This window comes from Vipera berus (assembly GCF_964194415.1).
Source record: "Vipera berus genome assembly, chromosome: 7".
NCBI classification, from domain to species: Eukaryota; Metazoa; Chordata; class Lepidosauria; order Squamata; family Viperidae; genus Vipera; species Vipera berus.
Genome location: NC_138209.1, coordinates 7467714 through 7483667, shown reverse-complemented (window position 1 = coordinate 7483667; position 15954 = coordinate 7467714). Strand labels below are relative to the sequence as shown.

Below are 15954 nucleotides of genomic sequence, written 5' to 3'. Positions count from 1 at the left end.
ATATATACCCCTAAATATTTAATCTTTTTAACTATTTCAAATCCTGTTAATTTTCCTAGGACTTCCTTTTGTTCTATGGTCATATTTTTAGACAGTATTTTAGTTTTTTGACTATTTATCTTAAATGCAGAAACTTTTCCATATTGCAAAATTATCTCCATCAAATCTACAACCAAGAAAGTTGGTTGAGTTAATGTAATAATGTAATTTCTGCAACAGTCATCCGCAAACACCCTTAATCTATAATCTTGATCTTTTATTTTAATTCCCTTTATCTTATTTGAATCACGTATCTTAATCAATAATATTTCCAAACAACAAAGGTGACAACGGACAACCCTGCCTTGTACCCTTTTCAATTTTACAGGCCTCTGTTAAACTACCATTAATTTTTTTTAAAATTCCATTTATATCCCGCCCTTCTCCGAAGACTCAGGGCGGCTTACAAGCTTAGAAGTAGCCTTCATTCTATGTATATGCCTGCTTATTAGGGCTTTCACACACACCCCAAGCGGCATTATTACAAAGTCAGCTTATTGCCCCCAACAATCTGGGTCCTCATTTTACCTACCTCGGAAGGATGGAAGGCTGAGTCAACCTTGAGCCTGGTGGGATGCGAACCTGCACTAATTGCAGGCAGCTGGTGTTACTTAAGGAGGCATCAGCCCACTGCTCCACCAAGGCTCTGAAATTATTATTTCAGCTGTTTGTTTCTGATATATTGCCCTAATAGGTTGTAAAAACCTATCCCCTAACTCCATCTTCTCAAAAACTTTAAATAAAAATTGCCAATTCAATTGATCAAAGGCCTTTTCAGCATCCAAAAAGATCAGCGCTGCGGGGACTTGATTATTTTTTTCCAAAAATTCTAATAAATTTACAATATGTCTCACATTATTTTTCATTTGTCTACCACTTATAAATCCTGTTTGATCACTATGAATCTTTTGCTGCATAACCTTCATTAATCTATTTGCTAAGATTTTAGCAAATATCTTATAATCAGTATTTAAAAGCGATATTGGTCTGTAATTTTTAGTTTGAGTAAGATCTTGATCTTCCTTTGGAATTAACGTTATAAAAGCTGTTTTCCACGAAGGAGGAACTTCTCCTCCAGACTGAATTGTTCTAAATAATTCTTTTAAAGGTTCCACCATTTCTAATTGTAAGTTTTTATAATAAATGGCTGTCAAACCATCTGTTCCAGGTGCCTTACCCACTTTTAATTGTTTAATTGCTAAAGTAATTTCTTCAACAGTTATCAATTGATTCATTCCTTCCCTTTGCTCTTGTGTAAGTACCGGGATATTCACACCTTGTAAATATCTATCTATATCTAAACCTTGAGTTACATCCCTAGCATATAATTGAGAATAAAATTCAACAAAAGCCTTTTTAATAAAATTTTGCTGAAATACCTCTTTACCCTTATATTCTATCTTATCTATATTACGTAACTTTTGTTTTTTCCTTAACAGATAAGCTAACCACCTACCTGGCTTATTAGCATTAGAAAAAGTATTATGCTTAGCATACCGTAAATTACTTTAGTTGCCACTTGGTCTGCCATCAACATATTAAACTGCCCTCAACAGATTAATTGCTTCTTTCACCCTCTTATTAGATGGGTTCAAAATAAAAGCCTTCTCTTTCATCTTTATTTCCTCCTCTAGCTCTTTGCGCTTATATTCCAATTTACGTCTATATTTATTATTTAAATATATTAGCATACCTCTCATATAAGCTTTACTTGCGCGTCCCAAACCATTTCAATAGAAGTACCTTTATGCATATTTGTTATAAAAAATTCTTTCATATATTTTTTACATCCTTCCATTTTTGTACATAAAGCTATATTGCTGCTGTCGCCATGTATAAAAAAATGGTTTGTGCTTTATTCAAATAAATAAGCCATGGTTTGGCACAAAGTACGACTCAAAACTCCTTGCTCCATTTAATTCACCTTTTTATGAGTGTAGAGCCGTGGTGGCGCAGAGGTTAGGATGTAGTATTACAGGCTAACTCTGCCAACTGCCACTAGTTTGATCCTGACCAGCTCAAGATTGACTCAGCCTTCCTTCTGAGGTCAGTAAAATGAGGACCCAGATTGTTGGGGGCAATATGTTGACTCTGTTAACAACTTAGAGAGGACAGTGTAGCACTGTGAAGAGGTATATAAGTTTAAGTTGCCAAGTTTGAAAAATACTGCTATGGTTGTCCTGGTTTTATGCTGTGATAAAGCATACAAATATTACTGATATTAAATCTTAAAATAAAAGAATTAGTTTTTTATAATTTTCTGTATTTTTTTTCATAAGCTAAAAAAATACAGGTAATCCTCAATTTACAAGCATTCGTTTATTCTGCCTCGCGGGTAGCTGGGCTGACCGCTGTTGCTCCTGCCTCTTCTCTGCTCTGCGTGCTCTTAGATTGCATGGAAGAAGCAGTTCTTCCTCATCCATTCTGCTTGGCAGCAACTGGGGATCTCTCCACCCGCAGTCTCAGGGGTGTCCTCTTGCAACTGTGCCTTAACTGTCCCACGTTCAGCCAGTTGCTCATCTGGTCATTCCCTCTGCAACTGGTCCACTGCACTTGGTCCTGGCTTGGTGCTACCTCCGGGCGTGCTGTCCCGTCCCCCTTCTGCCCCACGTGCCTGGGAATGGCTCATCCACCTCCGATCTGACATCCGGCAAGGTGTACGGGGAAGTATCCGAGAAGGCCATCAGAGGGATAGTATCAAAATCTCATGAAGTGTCAGTGCCACTTTACAATGCCTTGGTAAGGCCACACTTGGAATACAGCATCCAGTTTTGATCACCATGATGTAAAGAGATGTTGAGACTCTGGAAAGAGTTCAGAGAAGAGCAACAAAGATGATTAGAGGTATGGAGGGTAAAACGTATAAGGAACGGTTGCCGGAATTGGGTATGTCCAGTTTAATGAAGAGAAAGACGAGGGGTGACACGATAGCAGTGTTCCAATATCTGAGGGGCGGCCCCAAAGGAGAGGGAGTCAAGCTAGTCTCCAAAGAGCCTGAAGGCAGGAGAAGAAGCAACGGATGGAAACTAATCAAAGAGAGAAGCAACCTAGAACTAAGGAGAAACTTCCTGACAGTGAGAACAACTAATCATTGGAACAACCTGCCTCCAGAAGTTGTGAATGCGCCAACATTGGAAGTTTTTAAGAAGAAATTGGACAACCATAGGGTCTCCTGCTTGAGCAGACTAGACATATCCAATTCCGGTCTTTTAGCCTCCAACCGCCAATCATTTTAATAATCTTCTCTGTACTCTTTCAAGAGTCTCAATATCTTTTTTCTATCTAATAGTTCTAATAGTTCCTCCTTAATCTGCATTTAGGAAAAAAGCTAATTAACTAAAAAAGGTGTTTTTTAAAAAAAAAATTATCAGACAATCAGTGTAGCCTTCGTTTTCTTTCCACTCTCTTTGCTTATGACTCACTACAATCTTGAAACTGAACCCAAATCTGGTTTTTAGGCGAAATCTCTTGTTTTCAAGGAAAGGGAAGGAATGTGCCTGCCAGATAAATCAAGGGGAAGCCCAAGATGTTCTCTGAAAGACAATAGGTGAATTCTGGTTGTTATTTCTTGTAAGAATCCAGCAATACTTTGAAGGGAATTCAATTTTCTTGGTAGTGGGTTACAGGAAGTCCTTGACTTTCAACCCTTCATGTAGTGACCGTTTGAAGTTACAGTGGCACTAAAAAAGTGATTTCCAACCGTGTTTCAAACTTAAGACCGGTGCAGCTTTCCCACAGGTGGTCAAAATTTGTCCGCTGGACAACTGGCCCCTATTTATGACGGTTGCAATGTCCTGGGGTCACGTAATCATCTACTGCGACAAGCAAAGTCAATGGGGAAGCCAGATTCACTTAGCAACCTTGTTAGTAACAACTGCAGTGATTCAGTTAACAACTGTGGCAAAAAACCCTCATAAAATGGGGCAAAACTCACTTAACTACTGTCTCGCTTAGCAACAGAAATTTTGGGCTCAATTATGGTTGTAAGTTGAGGACTATTCTGTATAGCAAAGGGGTAGGCAACCTTGGCTCTTTTATGACTCGTGGACTTCAACTCCCAGAATTCCTGAGCCAGCTGTGCTGAGGGGAAAGGGAGAGTTTCCAAGCCGAGCCATGCTGGCTCAGGAATTCTGGGAATTGAAGTCCACGAGTCATAAAAGAGCCAAGGTTGCCTACCCCTGGTATAGCACTTTGTTGTAAGACTCTCGTGATATATTCCTTTTCCATCAATCTTTACCATTGGCAGGGTCACTGAGTGGATTACTTCTTTAAGTTGCTGGTTCCAACCTTGAATCATGTAATGAACATTCAGGCAAGCAGGATCAATAGGATCAAGCAGGGTTGCCCCAAAGAAGAGGAAGTCAAGCTATTCTCCAAAACACCTGAAGGCAGGACGACAAGCAACTGATGGAAACTAGCCAAGGGGAAAAGCAACCTAGAACTAAGGAGAAATTTCCTTAGTTCAGTGGAACCACCTGCCTCCAGGAGTTGTGAATGCTCCAACACTGGAAGTTTTTAAGAAAGGGCTGGACAGCCATTTGTCTGAAATGGTATAGGGTTTCCTGCCTGAGCAGGGGGTTGGACTAGTCCAGGGGTAGGCAACCTTGGCTCTTTTATGACTCATGGACTTCAACTCCCAGAATTCCTGAGCCAGAATTCTGGGAAGTCCATGAGTCATAAAAGAGCCAAGTTTGCCTACCCCTGGACTAGTCCTAGTGGACAATCACTTAGATATGAGCCAGCCGTGTGCTGCCGCTTCCAAAAAAGCCAACACAGTTCTAGGCTGCATTAACAGAGGGATAGAATCAAGATCACGGGAAGTATTAATACCACTTTACAATGCTTTGGTAAGGCCACATTTGGAATACTGCATCCAGTTTTGGTCACCACAATGTAAAAAAGATGTTGAGATTCTAGAAAGAGTACAAAGATGAGCAACAAAGATGATCAGGGGACTGGAGGCTAAAACATATAAAGAACGGTTGCTGGAATTGGGTATGTGTAGCTAAATGAAGACAAGGGCGAGGGGGGACATGATAGCAGTGCCCCAATATCTCAGGGGCTGCCCCAAAGAAGAGGGAGTCAAGCTATTCTCCAAAGCATCTGAAGGCAGGACAAGAAGCAATGGATGGAAACTGGTCAAGGAGAGAAGCAACCTAGAGCTAACGAGAAACTTCCTGACAGTGAGAACAATTAACCAGTGGAACAACCTGCCTCCAGAAGCTGTGAATGCTCCAATACTGGAAGTTTTTAAGAAGAGACTGGACAGTCATTTGTCTGAAATGGTATAGGGTTTCCTGCCTGAGCAGGCGGTTGGACTAGATGACCTCCAAGGTCCCTTCCAACTTTATTATTATTATTTCAGATACAAGTGTCTTCAAATTTTGCTATGGAAAGTCCATTTTCATGTCATGACACGGTTGTGCAAACTGTGGCTTTTTTTTACACATACATGTAGTTGGGGCATGTAATAGCATCACCTTCAAACAAGCAAAGTCAACGAGGAAGCCAAATCCACTTAACAACTGTGTTACTAACTTAAACAATTGCAATGATTCGTTTAAGAACTGTGGCAAGAAATGTTATAAAATGGGGCAACCCTTACTTAATCAACGTCTTATTTAGCAACATAAATTTTGGGCTCAATTGTGGCCATAAGTTGAGGACTACCTGTACAATGTTTAATTTTAAGGCTATGCCTGCTGGATGGAGGATGTCTAGTAATCCTATTTAGAACTGAATTTTTCTTGTCCTGGGTAGGAATTTCTGAATTTTTAATCCCCAAAGTTTCGATGGATTTCCAGTGAGGAGAAACTTTCCTCAGAAGGCAGAGATGACAAACGAGCATAATGGATATTTATTATTTTTTTCTTTAATTCGTTCCAGATTGAAGATACAAACCAGGACCCCAGAGATTGAGAGCTAATTTAATCATGCGCAGCTCCCAAAAGCTTTGTTTTCTTTTAGCATGAGCCAAAATGTTAACAATCCTCTATCTTGTATTCTCTGGCTCAGTGCAAATTACATTTGTGTTTTCTATTATTTATATATTTTTTATTTTTCCTAGCCTGCGATTCTTAAAGCCATTCAGGGCCAAATCCAGCGTCAAAAGAGAAACATTCTCAGTCTGGCTTAGGGGTAGGCAACCTCGGCTCTTTTATGACTCATGGACTTCAACTCCCAGAATTCCTGAGACAGCATAGCTGACTCAGGAATTCTGGGAGTTGAAGTCCATGAGTCAAAAAAGAACCGAGGTTGCCTACCCCTCGTCTGGCTTCAGAGAAAGACAGGCAGCTCCATTTCCCAGTCTTTGATCACCCCTTTAGCTGAGGGCACGAAGGTCAAAATTGTCAAGATGGCAGCTTTGATCAATTTGTGGCCGCCATCTTGATTTTTTAAAACCCTCTTGCAGGCGCCTCAGCCGTCAAACGACATCATTTCACAACAAAAACATAGGGGAAGTAAACTACAAATACACATTTAAAATCATGTCAAATTTGAGCATGAGACTTTATATTGGTTGAAAAATACAAGCATTGTAAATTGAACAAAACCAGATACAAATCTGGATGCTACATTTCTACAATGGCAAAGCTTTGCTTGCGTGAGGTGTGTGTGTTGTGTAAGTTAGCCTGTTTGGTGAACTTATTATTAGAGTATGCGGGAACCCAGGATTTGGGTTTATTAAGTTAAATGTACTTTGGGGACACACTGCGTGATTAAAGGTCCAACAGAATAGGAGAATGAATTTTATTGAAGAAATATTCTGTTTAATTACTGTGGATTGTAAATATAGGTGCCCACAGAAGACTCAGTGGGCAGTATGGTGTGTTATGGTGTCATAAATTCCATTCTGTGATTTATGTACTTGCCCACAAAATTGCAATGCTACTAAAAATGATGAAGCTTGGATTGCAACATTACAGCACACAAAGTTCATGATTAGGAATAGAAACCCGTAATGGTATAACAAGAATAAAACACAGGTACTCCTTGACTTACAACCATTCATTTGGTGAATGTTTGAAGTTACAACGGCACTGGAAAAAAGTGACTTATGATTATTTTTCACACTTAGAACCGTTGTACCATCCCCATGGTCACATGATCAAAACTTGGACTCTTGGCAACTGACTCATACTTATGACGGTTGCAGTGTCCTGGGGTCATGTGATCCCCTTTTGTGACCTTCTGACAGGAAAAGTCAATGGGGAAGCCAGATACACTTAATGACCATGTTACTAACCAAACAATTGCAGTGATTCACTTAAGAACAGCGGCAAGAAAAGTCACAAAATGGAGAAAAGCTCACTTTTAACCGTCTTGCTTTGCAACGGAAACATTGGGCGAGATTTTGTTATATTTATAAGTCATGGACTATCTGTATTGGTATAACGAGCATAAAATATTCAGGAATAAAAGGATGCCAATGTCACATTGTCCTGGCTTGTTTGATTTGGAAGAATGAAGATCTTCCATGGTGAGGATATGTCAAAATCAGGACAAAATCACAGACATTTTGCCCCATTACATGGTTCTTGTGCTTGTTTTAATGAAATTCCTACAGGACGTTCTTGAGGTTACTTCTAAACCCCAGCAGCTTGATAAAAATACGGCTGTTGCATCAGTGGCTCCCAACTTGGGTCCTTCAGAAGCTGATTACATGTCTGCAGGAAGTGAAGCATTTGTGAAACACCTTCTTTAAAACAGCTTGATCTTCCTTATTTGACATTGCTGTTCTTCATAATTGCCTATAAAGAAAGCATAGAAAGTGGGACCCTTGATTAGTTTTCCCAGACTACAAAGGGTTGCCTTGAAAGTTAATGGTCTTCTTCTGATCCTTTCACTCCACGTTCTAACTAACAGAATAACAGAATAGTAGAGTTAGAAGGGACCTTGGAGGTCTTCTAGTCCAACCCCTTGCTCAAGCAGGAGACGCTGTACCATTTTGGACAAGTGGCCAACCAGTCTCTTCTTAAAAACCTCCAGTGTTGGAGCACCCACAATTGTTCTCAGTGTCAGAAAATTTCTCCTTGGTGTTAGGGTTGATTACTTTCCATCCATTGCTTCTTGTCCTGCCTTCGGGCCCTTTGGAGAAGAGCTTGACTCCCTGTTCTTTGGGGCAGCCCCTGAGATATTGGAAGACTGCTATCATGCCACCCCTCGTCCTTCTTTTCATTAAACTAGGTAAAGGTAAAGGTAGAGGTTCCCCCGCACATGCGTGCTAGTCGTTTCCAACTCTAGGGGCCGGTGCTCATCTCCATTTCAAAGCCGAAGAGCCAGCACTTGTCCGAGGACGTCTCCGTGGTCATGTGGTCAGCATGACTAGACACCAAAGGCGCACGGAACGCTGTTACCTTCCCACCGCAGTGGTCCCTACTTTTCTACTTGCATTTTTACGTGCTTTCGAACTGCTAGGTTGGCAGAAGCTGGGACGAGTAACAGGCGCTCACTCTGTTACGCGGCACTCGGGATTCGACCCGTCAAACTGCCGACCTTCTGATCAACAAGCTCAGCATCCTAACCCACTGAGCCACCGCGTTCCTATTTCTATTTCTATTAAACTAGATATGCCCAATTCCAGCAACCGTTCTTCATATGTTGATAGCGTAAGAATATACAGATACAAAGCAGAAAATGTCTGACCGTGAGTCTCAATGATGCTTTCTCAAAAGACAACTGGACTGTTTTTTCCTTGAGGAAAAAGAAGACGTTTCGCTTCTCATCCAGGAAGCTTCATCAGTTCTGGCTGGACGGTAGGAATATGGAAAGGTAGCTTCTGACAGGATTCTGGTGGAGGGATGGAAGGAATATATTTCTTTGCAGTCATCTGGTCTTCATCATCTGATGGAGCTTCTTGGATGAGAAGCGAAACTTCTTTTTTCCTCAAGGAAAAATCAACGTCCAGTTGCCTTTTGAAAAAGCGCCTTTGAGACAACTCTGACCTGCATGATTGAGAACCTCCATAGACATCTGTCAATGAGATAGAATTCGTAAGGTTTCGAAGTAGCCGCTATGAGTAATTGTGTACTAAATAGGAGAAATGTGATCAGCCAAGTGTGAATGCTAACCTTGAGAGAATGACATGCGGCAAATAACAAAGAACGTTTTTTTGTATAAATATCTGAGCCAACTTTTACTCAGGATGCTTGATTCCCAAGCCTGAGGCTCTCTTATTTGCATGTAAATAGACAGCTGGCAAAAGATTTTGATTTATTGGTCCTCAGAAAAAACAGAAACACATCTAAAGTTCTACCCACACGATCTGTGCTTACCTCTTTAATTGTCCTGCCTTGCTCCTCGTTCAGGTTCATACAGCGTCTCCGTCTGTTTTTAAGGATCACTCTGCATATGTGCAAATTAGAGACCAAATTAGACAAAGGATTGCTTGATGTTATTAACATTCATCATTAACTGACTGTCAGTGCAAGGGTGGTGAAGCCACCCACCTGCCTTCCTACCTCTCTAGACTGTCAGCTGTAAATTCAACATACCCACACCAGTTGGCCTCAAACAAAGAAGACCTCAGGCATAAGTGGAGAAACCATATGCAAGATTTTCATATCCCTCTGGGGAGCAACTTTGGAATTTGGTTGTTTGAAAGAAACACTTTCTTATTTCTGAGGTTTATTTCTGTCTGTGCCAGTTTATTGTGTGAATTAATTATTTTTATGGTCTGCTCATAAGGTTTACTGTGCATTTGTACGGATTGAACAAAATAAACAAATTTATCTTCTTCTTTTTTTTTCCTTTAGGGCATCTGTTTTAAACCACACCTAGGGTGGCTCAGTGGGTTAGGATGCTGAGCCTGTCGATCAGAAGGTCGGCAGTTTGGCGGGTCAAATCCCAAGTGCCGCGTAACAGAGTGAGCGCCTGTTACTCGTCCCAGCTTCTGCCAACCTAGCAGTTCGAAAGCGCGTAAAAATGCATGTAGAAATATAGAGACCACTACGGTGGGAAGGTAACAGCGTTCCGTGCGCCTTTGGTGTCTAGTCATGCCAGCCACATGACCACGGAGACGTCCTCAGACAAGCGCTTGGCTCTTCAGCTTTGAAATGGAGATGAGCACCGGCCCCTAGAGTCGGAAACGACTAGCACGCATGTGCGGGGGAAGCTTTACCTTTACCTTAGGGCCTTGAAGTAGGCGCTGCTCCTACTTGGTTTTCAGCCATATTACCATTTGACTGTGTGACCACAAGTCCTAAAGTGGCCAAGTTTGAAGACCCCTGCTATAGAGCAATTCAATAGCTTCAACAGGAGAAGACAGCAGGACTTACAGCAATTCCTCTCGGCCACAGCTGCTGCTTGGCTGGTAGTACTCCACTGAGGCCACCCGGTCCATGTTCACAGACACCACTCCTGCTCTTTTGCACAAACAGCGCTCACGGCTGGAGGTGGGTAATCCTGCAAGGGGTTATTTAGAGAAGGTGAATTCTTTACCCATCAGTCACCAACGTCTAAAGCAGTGTTTGTCAACCCAGTAACTTTAAGATGATTAGGGGACTGGAGGCTAAAACATACAAAGAACGGTTGCTGGAACTGGGTATGTCTAGTTTAATGAAGAGAAGACGAGGGGGGGACATGATAGCAGTCTTCCAATATCTCAGGGGCTGCCTCAAAGAAGAGGAAGTCAAGCTATTTTCCAAAGCACCTGAGGGCAGAACAAGAAGCAACCGATGGAAACTAGTCAAGGAGAGAAGCAACCTAGAACTAAGGAGAAACTTCCTGTCAGTTAGAACAATTAACCAGTAGAACAACCTGCCTCCAAGAGCTGTGAATGCTCCAATACTGGAAGTTTTTAAGAAGAGACTGGACAGCCATTTGTTTCCTGCCTGAGCAGGGGGTTGGACTAGATGACCTCCAAGGTCCCTTCCAACTTATTGTTGTTGTTGTTGTTGTTGTTATGAGAGGGGGTGTCAATGTATTCCCCAAAGCACCTAAAGGCAGGACAGCCCAGTAGATAATTTAATCAGTTTTAACTATGAGTGGCTTGTTACTATATAGTTGAGTTAATTCCTGACTAACTTGGTCTTCAAAACTTCCCTTGAGACCTTTTTTTAGGAATGGGGTTCTTTTCCTATAGAGGTTATCACTTTTGCTGTTATTTCCCTAGGATTTAAAGGCAACTTTCCTTCTTTGAAGGATTCCCTTTTTTTATATATCCATCGTTTTATATCCTTAAGCTTTCATTAAGCTAAAACATATGAAAGAACCATTGCATGAATTGGGTATGTCTAGTTTAATGAAGAAGGGACGCAGTGGCTCAGTGGGTTAGGACGCTGAGCTTATCGATCAGAAGGTCGGCAGTTTGGCGGGTCGAATCCTGAGTGCCGCGTAACAGAGTGAGCGCCTGTTACTCGTCCCAGCTTCTGCCAACCTAGCAGTTCGAAAGCACGTAAAAATGCAAGTAGAAAAGTAGGGACCACTACGGTGGGAAGGTAACAGCGTTCCGTGCGCCTTTGGCGTCTAGTCATGCCGGCCACATGACCACGGAGACGTCCTCGGACAAGTGCTGGCTCTTCGGCTTTGAAACGGAGATGAGCCGGATGAGTTGGAAACGACGCATGTGCGGGGGAATCTTTACCTTTACCTTTTATAGTTTAATGAAAAGAAGGACTAGGGGTGACATGATAGCAGTCTTCCAATATTTAAGGGGCTGCAACAAAGAAAAGGGGTGTGTGTGTCAACCTATTCTATCAACCTGAAGGCAGGACAAGAAGCAATGGATGGAAACTAATTAAGGAGAGAAGCAATCAGGAACTAAGGAGAAATTGTGTGTGTGTGTGTGTGTGTGTGTGTGTGTGTGTGTCTGCATCAGCCAATCTCAATGAGGAGCAGAAACTTCATATTACAAAGAATTCAAAACTATATTGCTCTGCAAATCCAGCTTCTGCGCTGAATGTTTCATCACTTACTGTGTCATGGTTTATACAAGGTCATGGAAATAGCTCATTTCCCCTTCTTTTTAATTTCTCTTTCTCTCTCCAGAGTGTTTGTGCATTACAGTGAAGTAAAATCAAACTATACTATGACTTACACCAGCAGCCTGCATGGAAAAAAAATATATATTTCTCCCATTCCAGCTAAATCCCAGAAATCCATAATTTCTCTACTGATAATTGTCAAAGCCAGAAACAGACCTTCCCCCAGGACCAGGGCTGGAGAAAGGGACACAAACAACTTGCACAAAGGAGGAAGGAGCAAAAAAATAATAATAGAAGAATCAGGAAAAGGGTCTATTGGGGGACCCCCCGCTCTTGAAAATCTGGGGTGAGCTTGGAAATGCTGCTAAAACTAAAGAAGGAAAAAGAAAAAAAATAGTTTTGCCTTGCATGAGAATTACGACAAGCAAGCCAGAAGGACAAGGAAGGGAAAGAAACTTTTGTATGGTTATCTCTGTGCTGAATCTTTATTCCTGCTTGTGGTGATGCAATATCTGGGCTAACGGTTAGTTTATTGGCTAAATTTATTGGCTAAATGAGGACCCAGATTGTTGGGGGCAATTAAGCTGACTTTGTAATAATGCCGCTTGGGGTGTGTGTGTGAAAGCCCTAATAAGCAGGCATATACATAGAATGAAGGCTACTGCTAAGCTTGTAAGCCGCCCTGAGTCTTCGGAGAAGGGCGGGATATAAATGGAATTAAAATAAATAAAAAATAAAAAATAAATAAATTCACCCTGCTGTTTTTCCCCAGCCAACTGATTTTCATGAGAAGGGACAGCTTCTTCTACAAAAGAGGTGAGGTGCTATCTGATCTGTCCCAAAGGGGGAACCTTAGGATTGAGAATCTCTCAAACAGAGATGGCAAATAAATAGCATGGATTGCATGTATGGTTTCACCCATGAATACATCCCTTTAGTGGGCTCGGCGGCTGCCTTCTCACGACCCTGCTCCCATAAGGTAAGTCTTATTTTCCTAAGCCAGATCCTTTCAGCTCTCTTTTCCCCCCCTTCAAAGCCAGAAACAGATATCCCAAAAGACTAGGAATACAGAAAGCGAGACCAAATAATAAACAACAGAGTTGGAAGGGACCGTGGAGGTCTTCTAGTCCAACCCCTTACTCAAGCAGGAAATCTTTACACCATTCCAGACAAACGGTTGTCCAATCTCTTCTCAAAAACCTCCAGTGACGGAGCGCTCACAGCTTCTGAAGGCAAGCCGTTCCTAATTGTTCGGTCAGGAAATTTCTCCTTATTTCTAGGTTACGGAAAGGGTACACGAAGTGACACCAAGAACTTGCACCAAGGACAGTGGGGCGAGAAGTAGAAGAAACAGGAAAATCTGGGGGCGAGCTTGGTAATGCCTCCCTTCTAGAACCCGAAAGAGAACAAGATCATTTTTTCTTACCTTTCATGAGAGCCACAAAACAAGCCAGAAGAACAAGGACGGCGAGGAAACTTTGTTTGAGCATCTCTACGCTTGAGTCCCTTTCCTGCTTGTGATCCAGACAGAGAAGAACTGATCTTGACTCGGTGAACTGCTAATTTATTGCCAAACTTCACCCACTGTTATTCTTCAGGGAATCCCCATCCTACTCACTTTCACTTCCCACTCATTTTACCTTAGCAAATAAACAATTATGTAGGTCGTAACTACTAAAGCACACCCACGCTCTGTGTATTGCAATTCTTTTTTTAAAAAAGAGACAAGCTGCTTTCCTTTCAATCCTACGCTGACCCTCCACTTCTTCCCTTTTTCCATTTCCTGATTTTGTTGCCAACAAAACTGTGCAGGCCTTTCTATGGAATGCCTCCACAATCAGCTTGGATGGACCATCGTCTTTCGTGTGAATTCAAATTGCTGCTGACCCAATATTTGGATTTTTGCTATTCTAAGCTAGGATGTGGCTTGGAGTACACTGTGTGAACCCAGTGCTTTATGTTTTATTCAAAACATTGTAGTTAAACAAACCATGGTTTGGTACAAAGTAGGAATCAAGACTCATTGCTCAGTTTAATTCGTTTCTTTATTCTATTTTTATTTTATTTTATTCAAATACAATAATACAAAATACATATAAATCTAAATAAAAGCAATATATAAAAATACAAATACTCCAGTGCACCCGCACCCCTGAAGACCATTTTTATTACCTATATTTCTTCTCATAAAAACAACTCACAATGTACAATATATTTCAATTGTGCCCTTATCCCCTCCAAAACAGCATATATTCTTGAGCAGGTTCATTCCCTTTGCCTTCCACCAAGACTTTTTTTTATAAAATCATCCCATATTTCATTATAATTATTTACTTTAATGATCCCTTTTTTAAATTTAATTTCTGTTGTTAATTTATCATTTATTGCCATATTTCATTATACCGCTCATTTCTTTGAATAACCCAATTCTCAATATTTAACCATCAGTAATCTAGCTGCCCTTGTCAAATTTACAATCAATTCCTTTTTTGCTTCGTATATATCTTGTTTTTCCACCAGTAACAGTAATGCAATCCTCGGTGACATATCTAAATTTACCTTTAAAAGTTCTCTAGTTTCTCTCATTTCTTTATCCTAGTTCACTGTTTTTCAAGTGAAGCCCACACATCTAAAGTTGCTCTAGTGGCTCTCATAGGCTGTAAGCTAAGATGAAATAAATAAATGTTGATGTTAAATAACAAAATAAAATAGTTCTTATAATTTTAGGTATTGTGTTCATAAACTGAAAAATACAGGTAGTCCTCAAATTACAACTATTCATATGGTGACTGTTCAGAGTTACAACAGCACTGAAGCAAATGGCTTATGACTGCTTTTCAACTCACGACTGTAGTGGCATCCACAGTCACATGATCAAAATTCAGATGCTTAGCAACAGACTCGTATTTATGATGGTTTGCAGTGCCCCGGGTGTGTGTGTGTCATTTGATCCCCCTTTCGCAACCTTCCGACAACCAAAGTCAACGGGGACAGCCAGATTCACTTAACAACCATATTACCAATTTAACAACTGCAGTGATTCGCTTAACAACTGTGGCAAGAAAGGTTGTAAAATGGGACCAAAACTCACGTAACGACTTTCTCGCTTAGCAACAGAAATTTTGGGCTTGTGGTCGTAAGTCGAGGATTCCCTGTAGCTAAAATGCCTCTTGCGCCTGGGATACTTGAAGGCATACTGATCCCATAGTTAATCATTTTCTAAATAAGGAAGCAGTGCGCCTTTGAGTACCTCAAGCATGAGAGCCATTTTAACTATTTTTCAGTTTATAAAAAAAAATACTGTGTGGAAATGGAATGCCTTCAAGTAATTCAAGTATAGGATTTTTAGCATTTCTTGAGTTTATGAAAACAAAATATAAAATGGAAACAGTTCTATTAATATAAGCCAAGGGTCTTCAAACTTGGCCACTTTAAGACTTGTGGACTTCAACTCCCAGAATTCCTGAGGGCTGGCTGAGGAATTTTGGGAGTTGAAGTCCACAAGTCTTAAAGTGACCAAGTTTGAAGATCCCCCTGCTATAAGCTAACAATAAAAGTAGCACAGACGTATATGATTTGAATTTCTAGTCCGTGTACCTTGAAGCCAACAAAGTGTGGAAGCCTCAGAATGTTTTCAAGAAATGCTGAAGCCACACATTTTTAATACAGGCAGTCCTCGTCTTACAACAGTTCATTTAGTGACCGTTCGAAATTACCACGTTGCTGAGAAAAGTGACTTACAACCCTTTTTCCACACTTAAGACAGCATCCCCATGGTCACGTGATCAAAATTCAGACGCTTGGGAATTGACTCACACTTATGACCGTTGTAGCATCCCGGGGTCATGTGATCCCGTTTTGTGACCTTCTGACAAGCAAAGGCAAGGGGGAAAAGCCAGATTCATTTAACAACCGTGTTACTAATTTAACAACTGCCACGATTCACTAAACCACTGTGGCAAGAAAGGTCATAAAATGGAGCAAAACTCAC

General features: G+C 41.0%; 1 protein-coding gene across 1 annotated transcript; it reads right to left on the bottom strand.

Annotated features, from left to right (window-relative positions):
* Positions 1 to 6660: 6660 nt before the first annotated feature.
* CXCL9 (C-X-C motif chemokine ligand 9) lies at positions 6661 to 13496 on the bottom strand. Its single transcript, XM_081332219.1, has 4 exons — positions 13390 to 13496; positions 10317 to 10443; positions 9315 to 9384; positions 6661 to 7790 (listed from the first exon to the last, which is right to left on the bottom strand). Exons 1-4 carry the CDS (start codon positions 13451 to 13453, stop codon positions 7761 to 7763), a joined length of 291 nt encoding a protein of 96 aa, XP_081188345.1. The 5' UTR covers positions 13454 to 13496; the 3' UTR covers positions 6661 to 7760.
* Between the last annotated feature and the right edge of the window lie 2458 nt (positions 13497 to 15954).

Excerpts from the sequence above, each read along its gene's own strand:
- CXCL9 (XM_081332219.1), bottom strand. The coding sequence starts at position 13,453 with ATGCTCAAACAAAGTTTCCTCGCCGTCCTTGTTCTTCTGGCTTGTTTT. Across the intron at positions 10,444-13,389 it reads TTTTGTGGCTCTCATGAAAG|GATTACCCACCTCCAGCCGT; the intron begins GTAAGAAAAAAT and ends AACCCCTTGCAG. Across the intron at positions 9,385-10,316 it reads TGTGGCCGAGAGGAATTGCT|AGTGATCCTTAAAAACAGAC; the intron begins GTAAGTCCTGCT and ends GCACATATGCAG.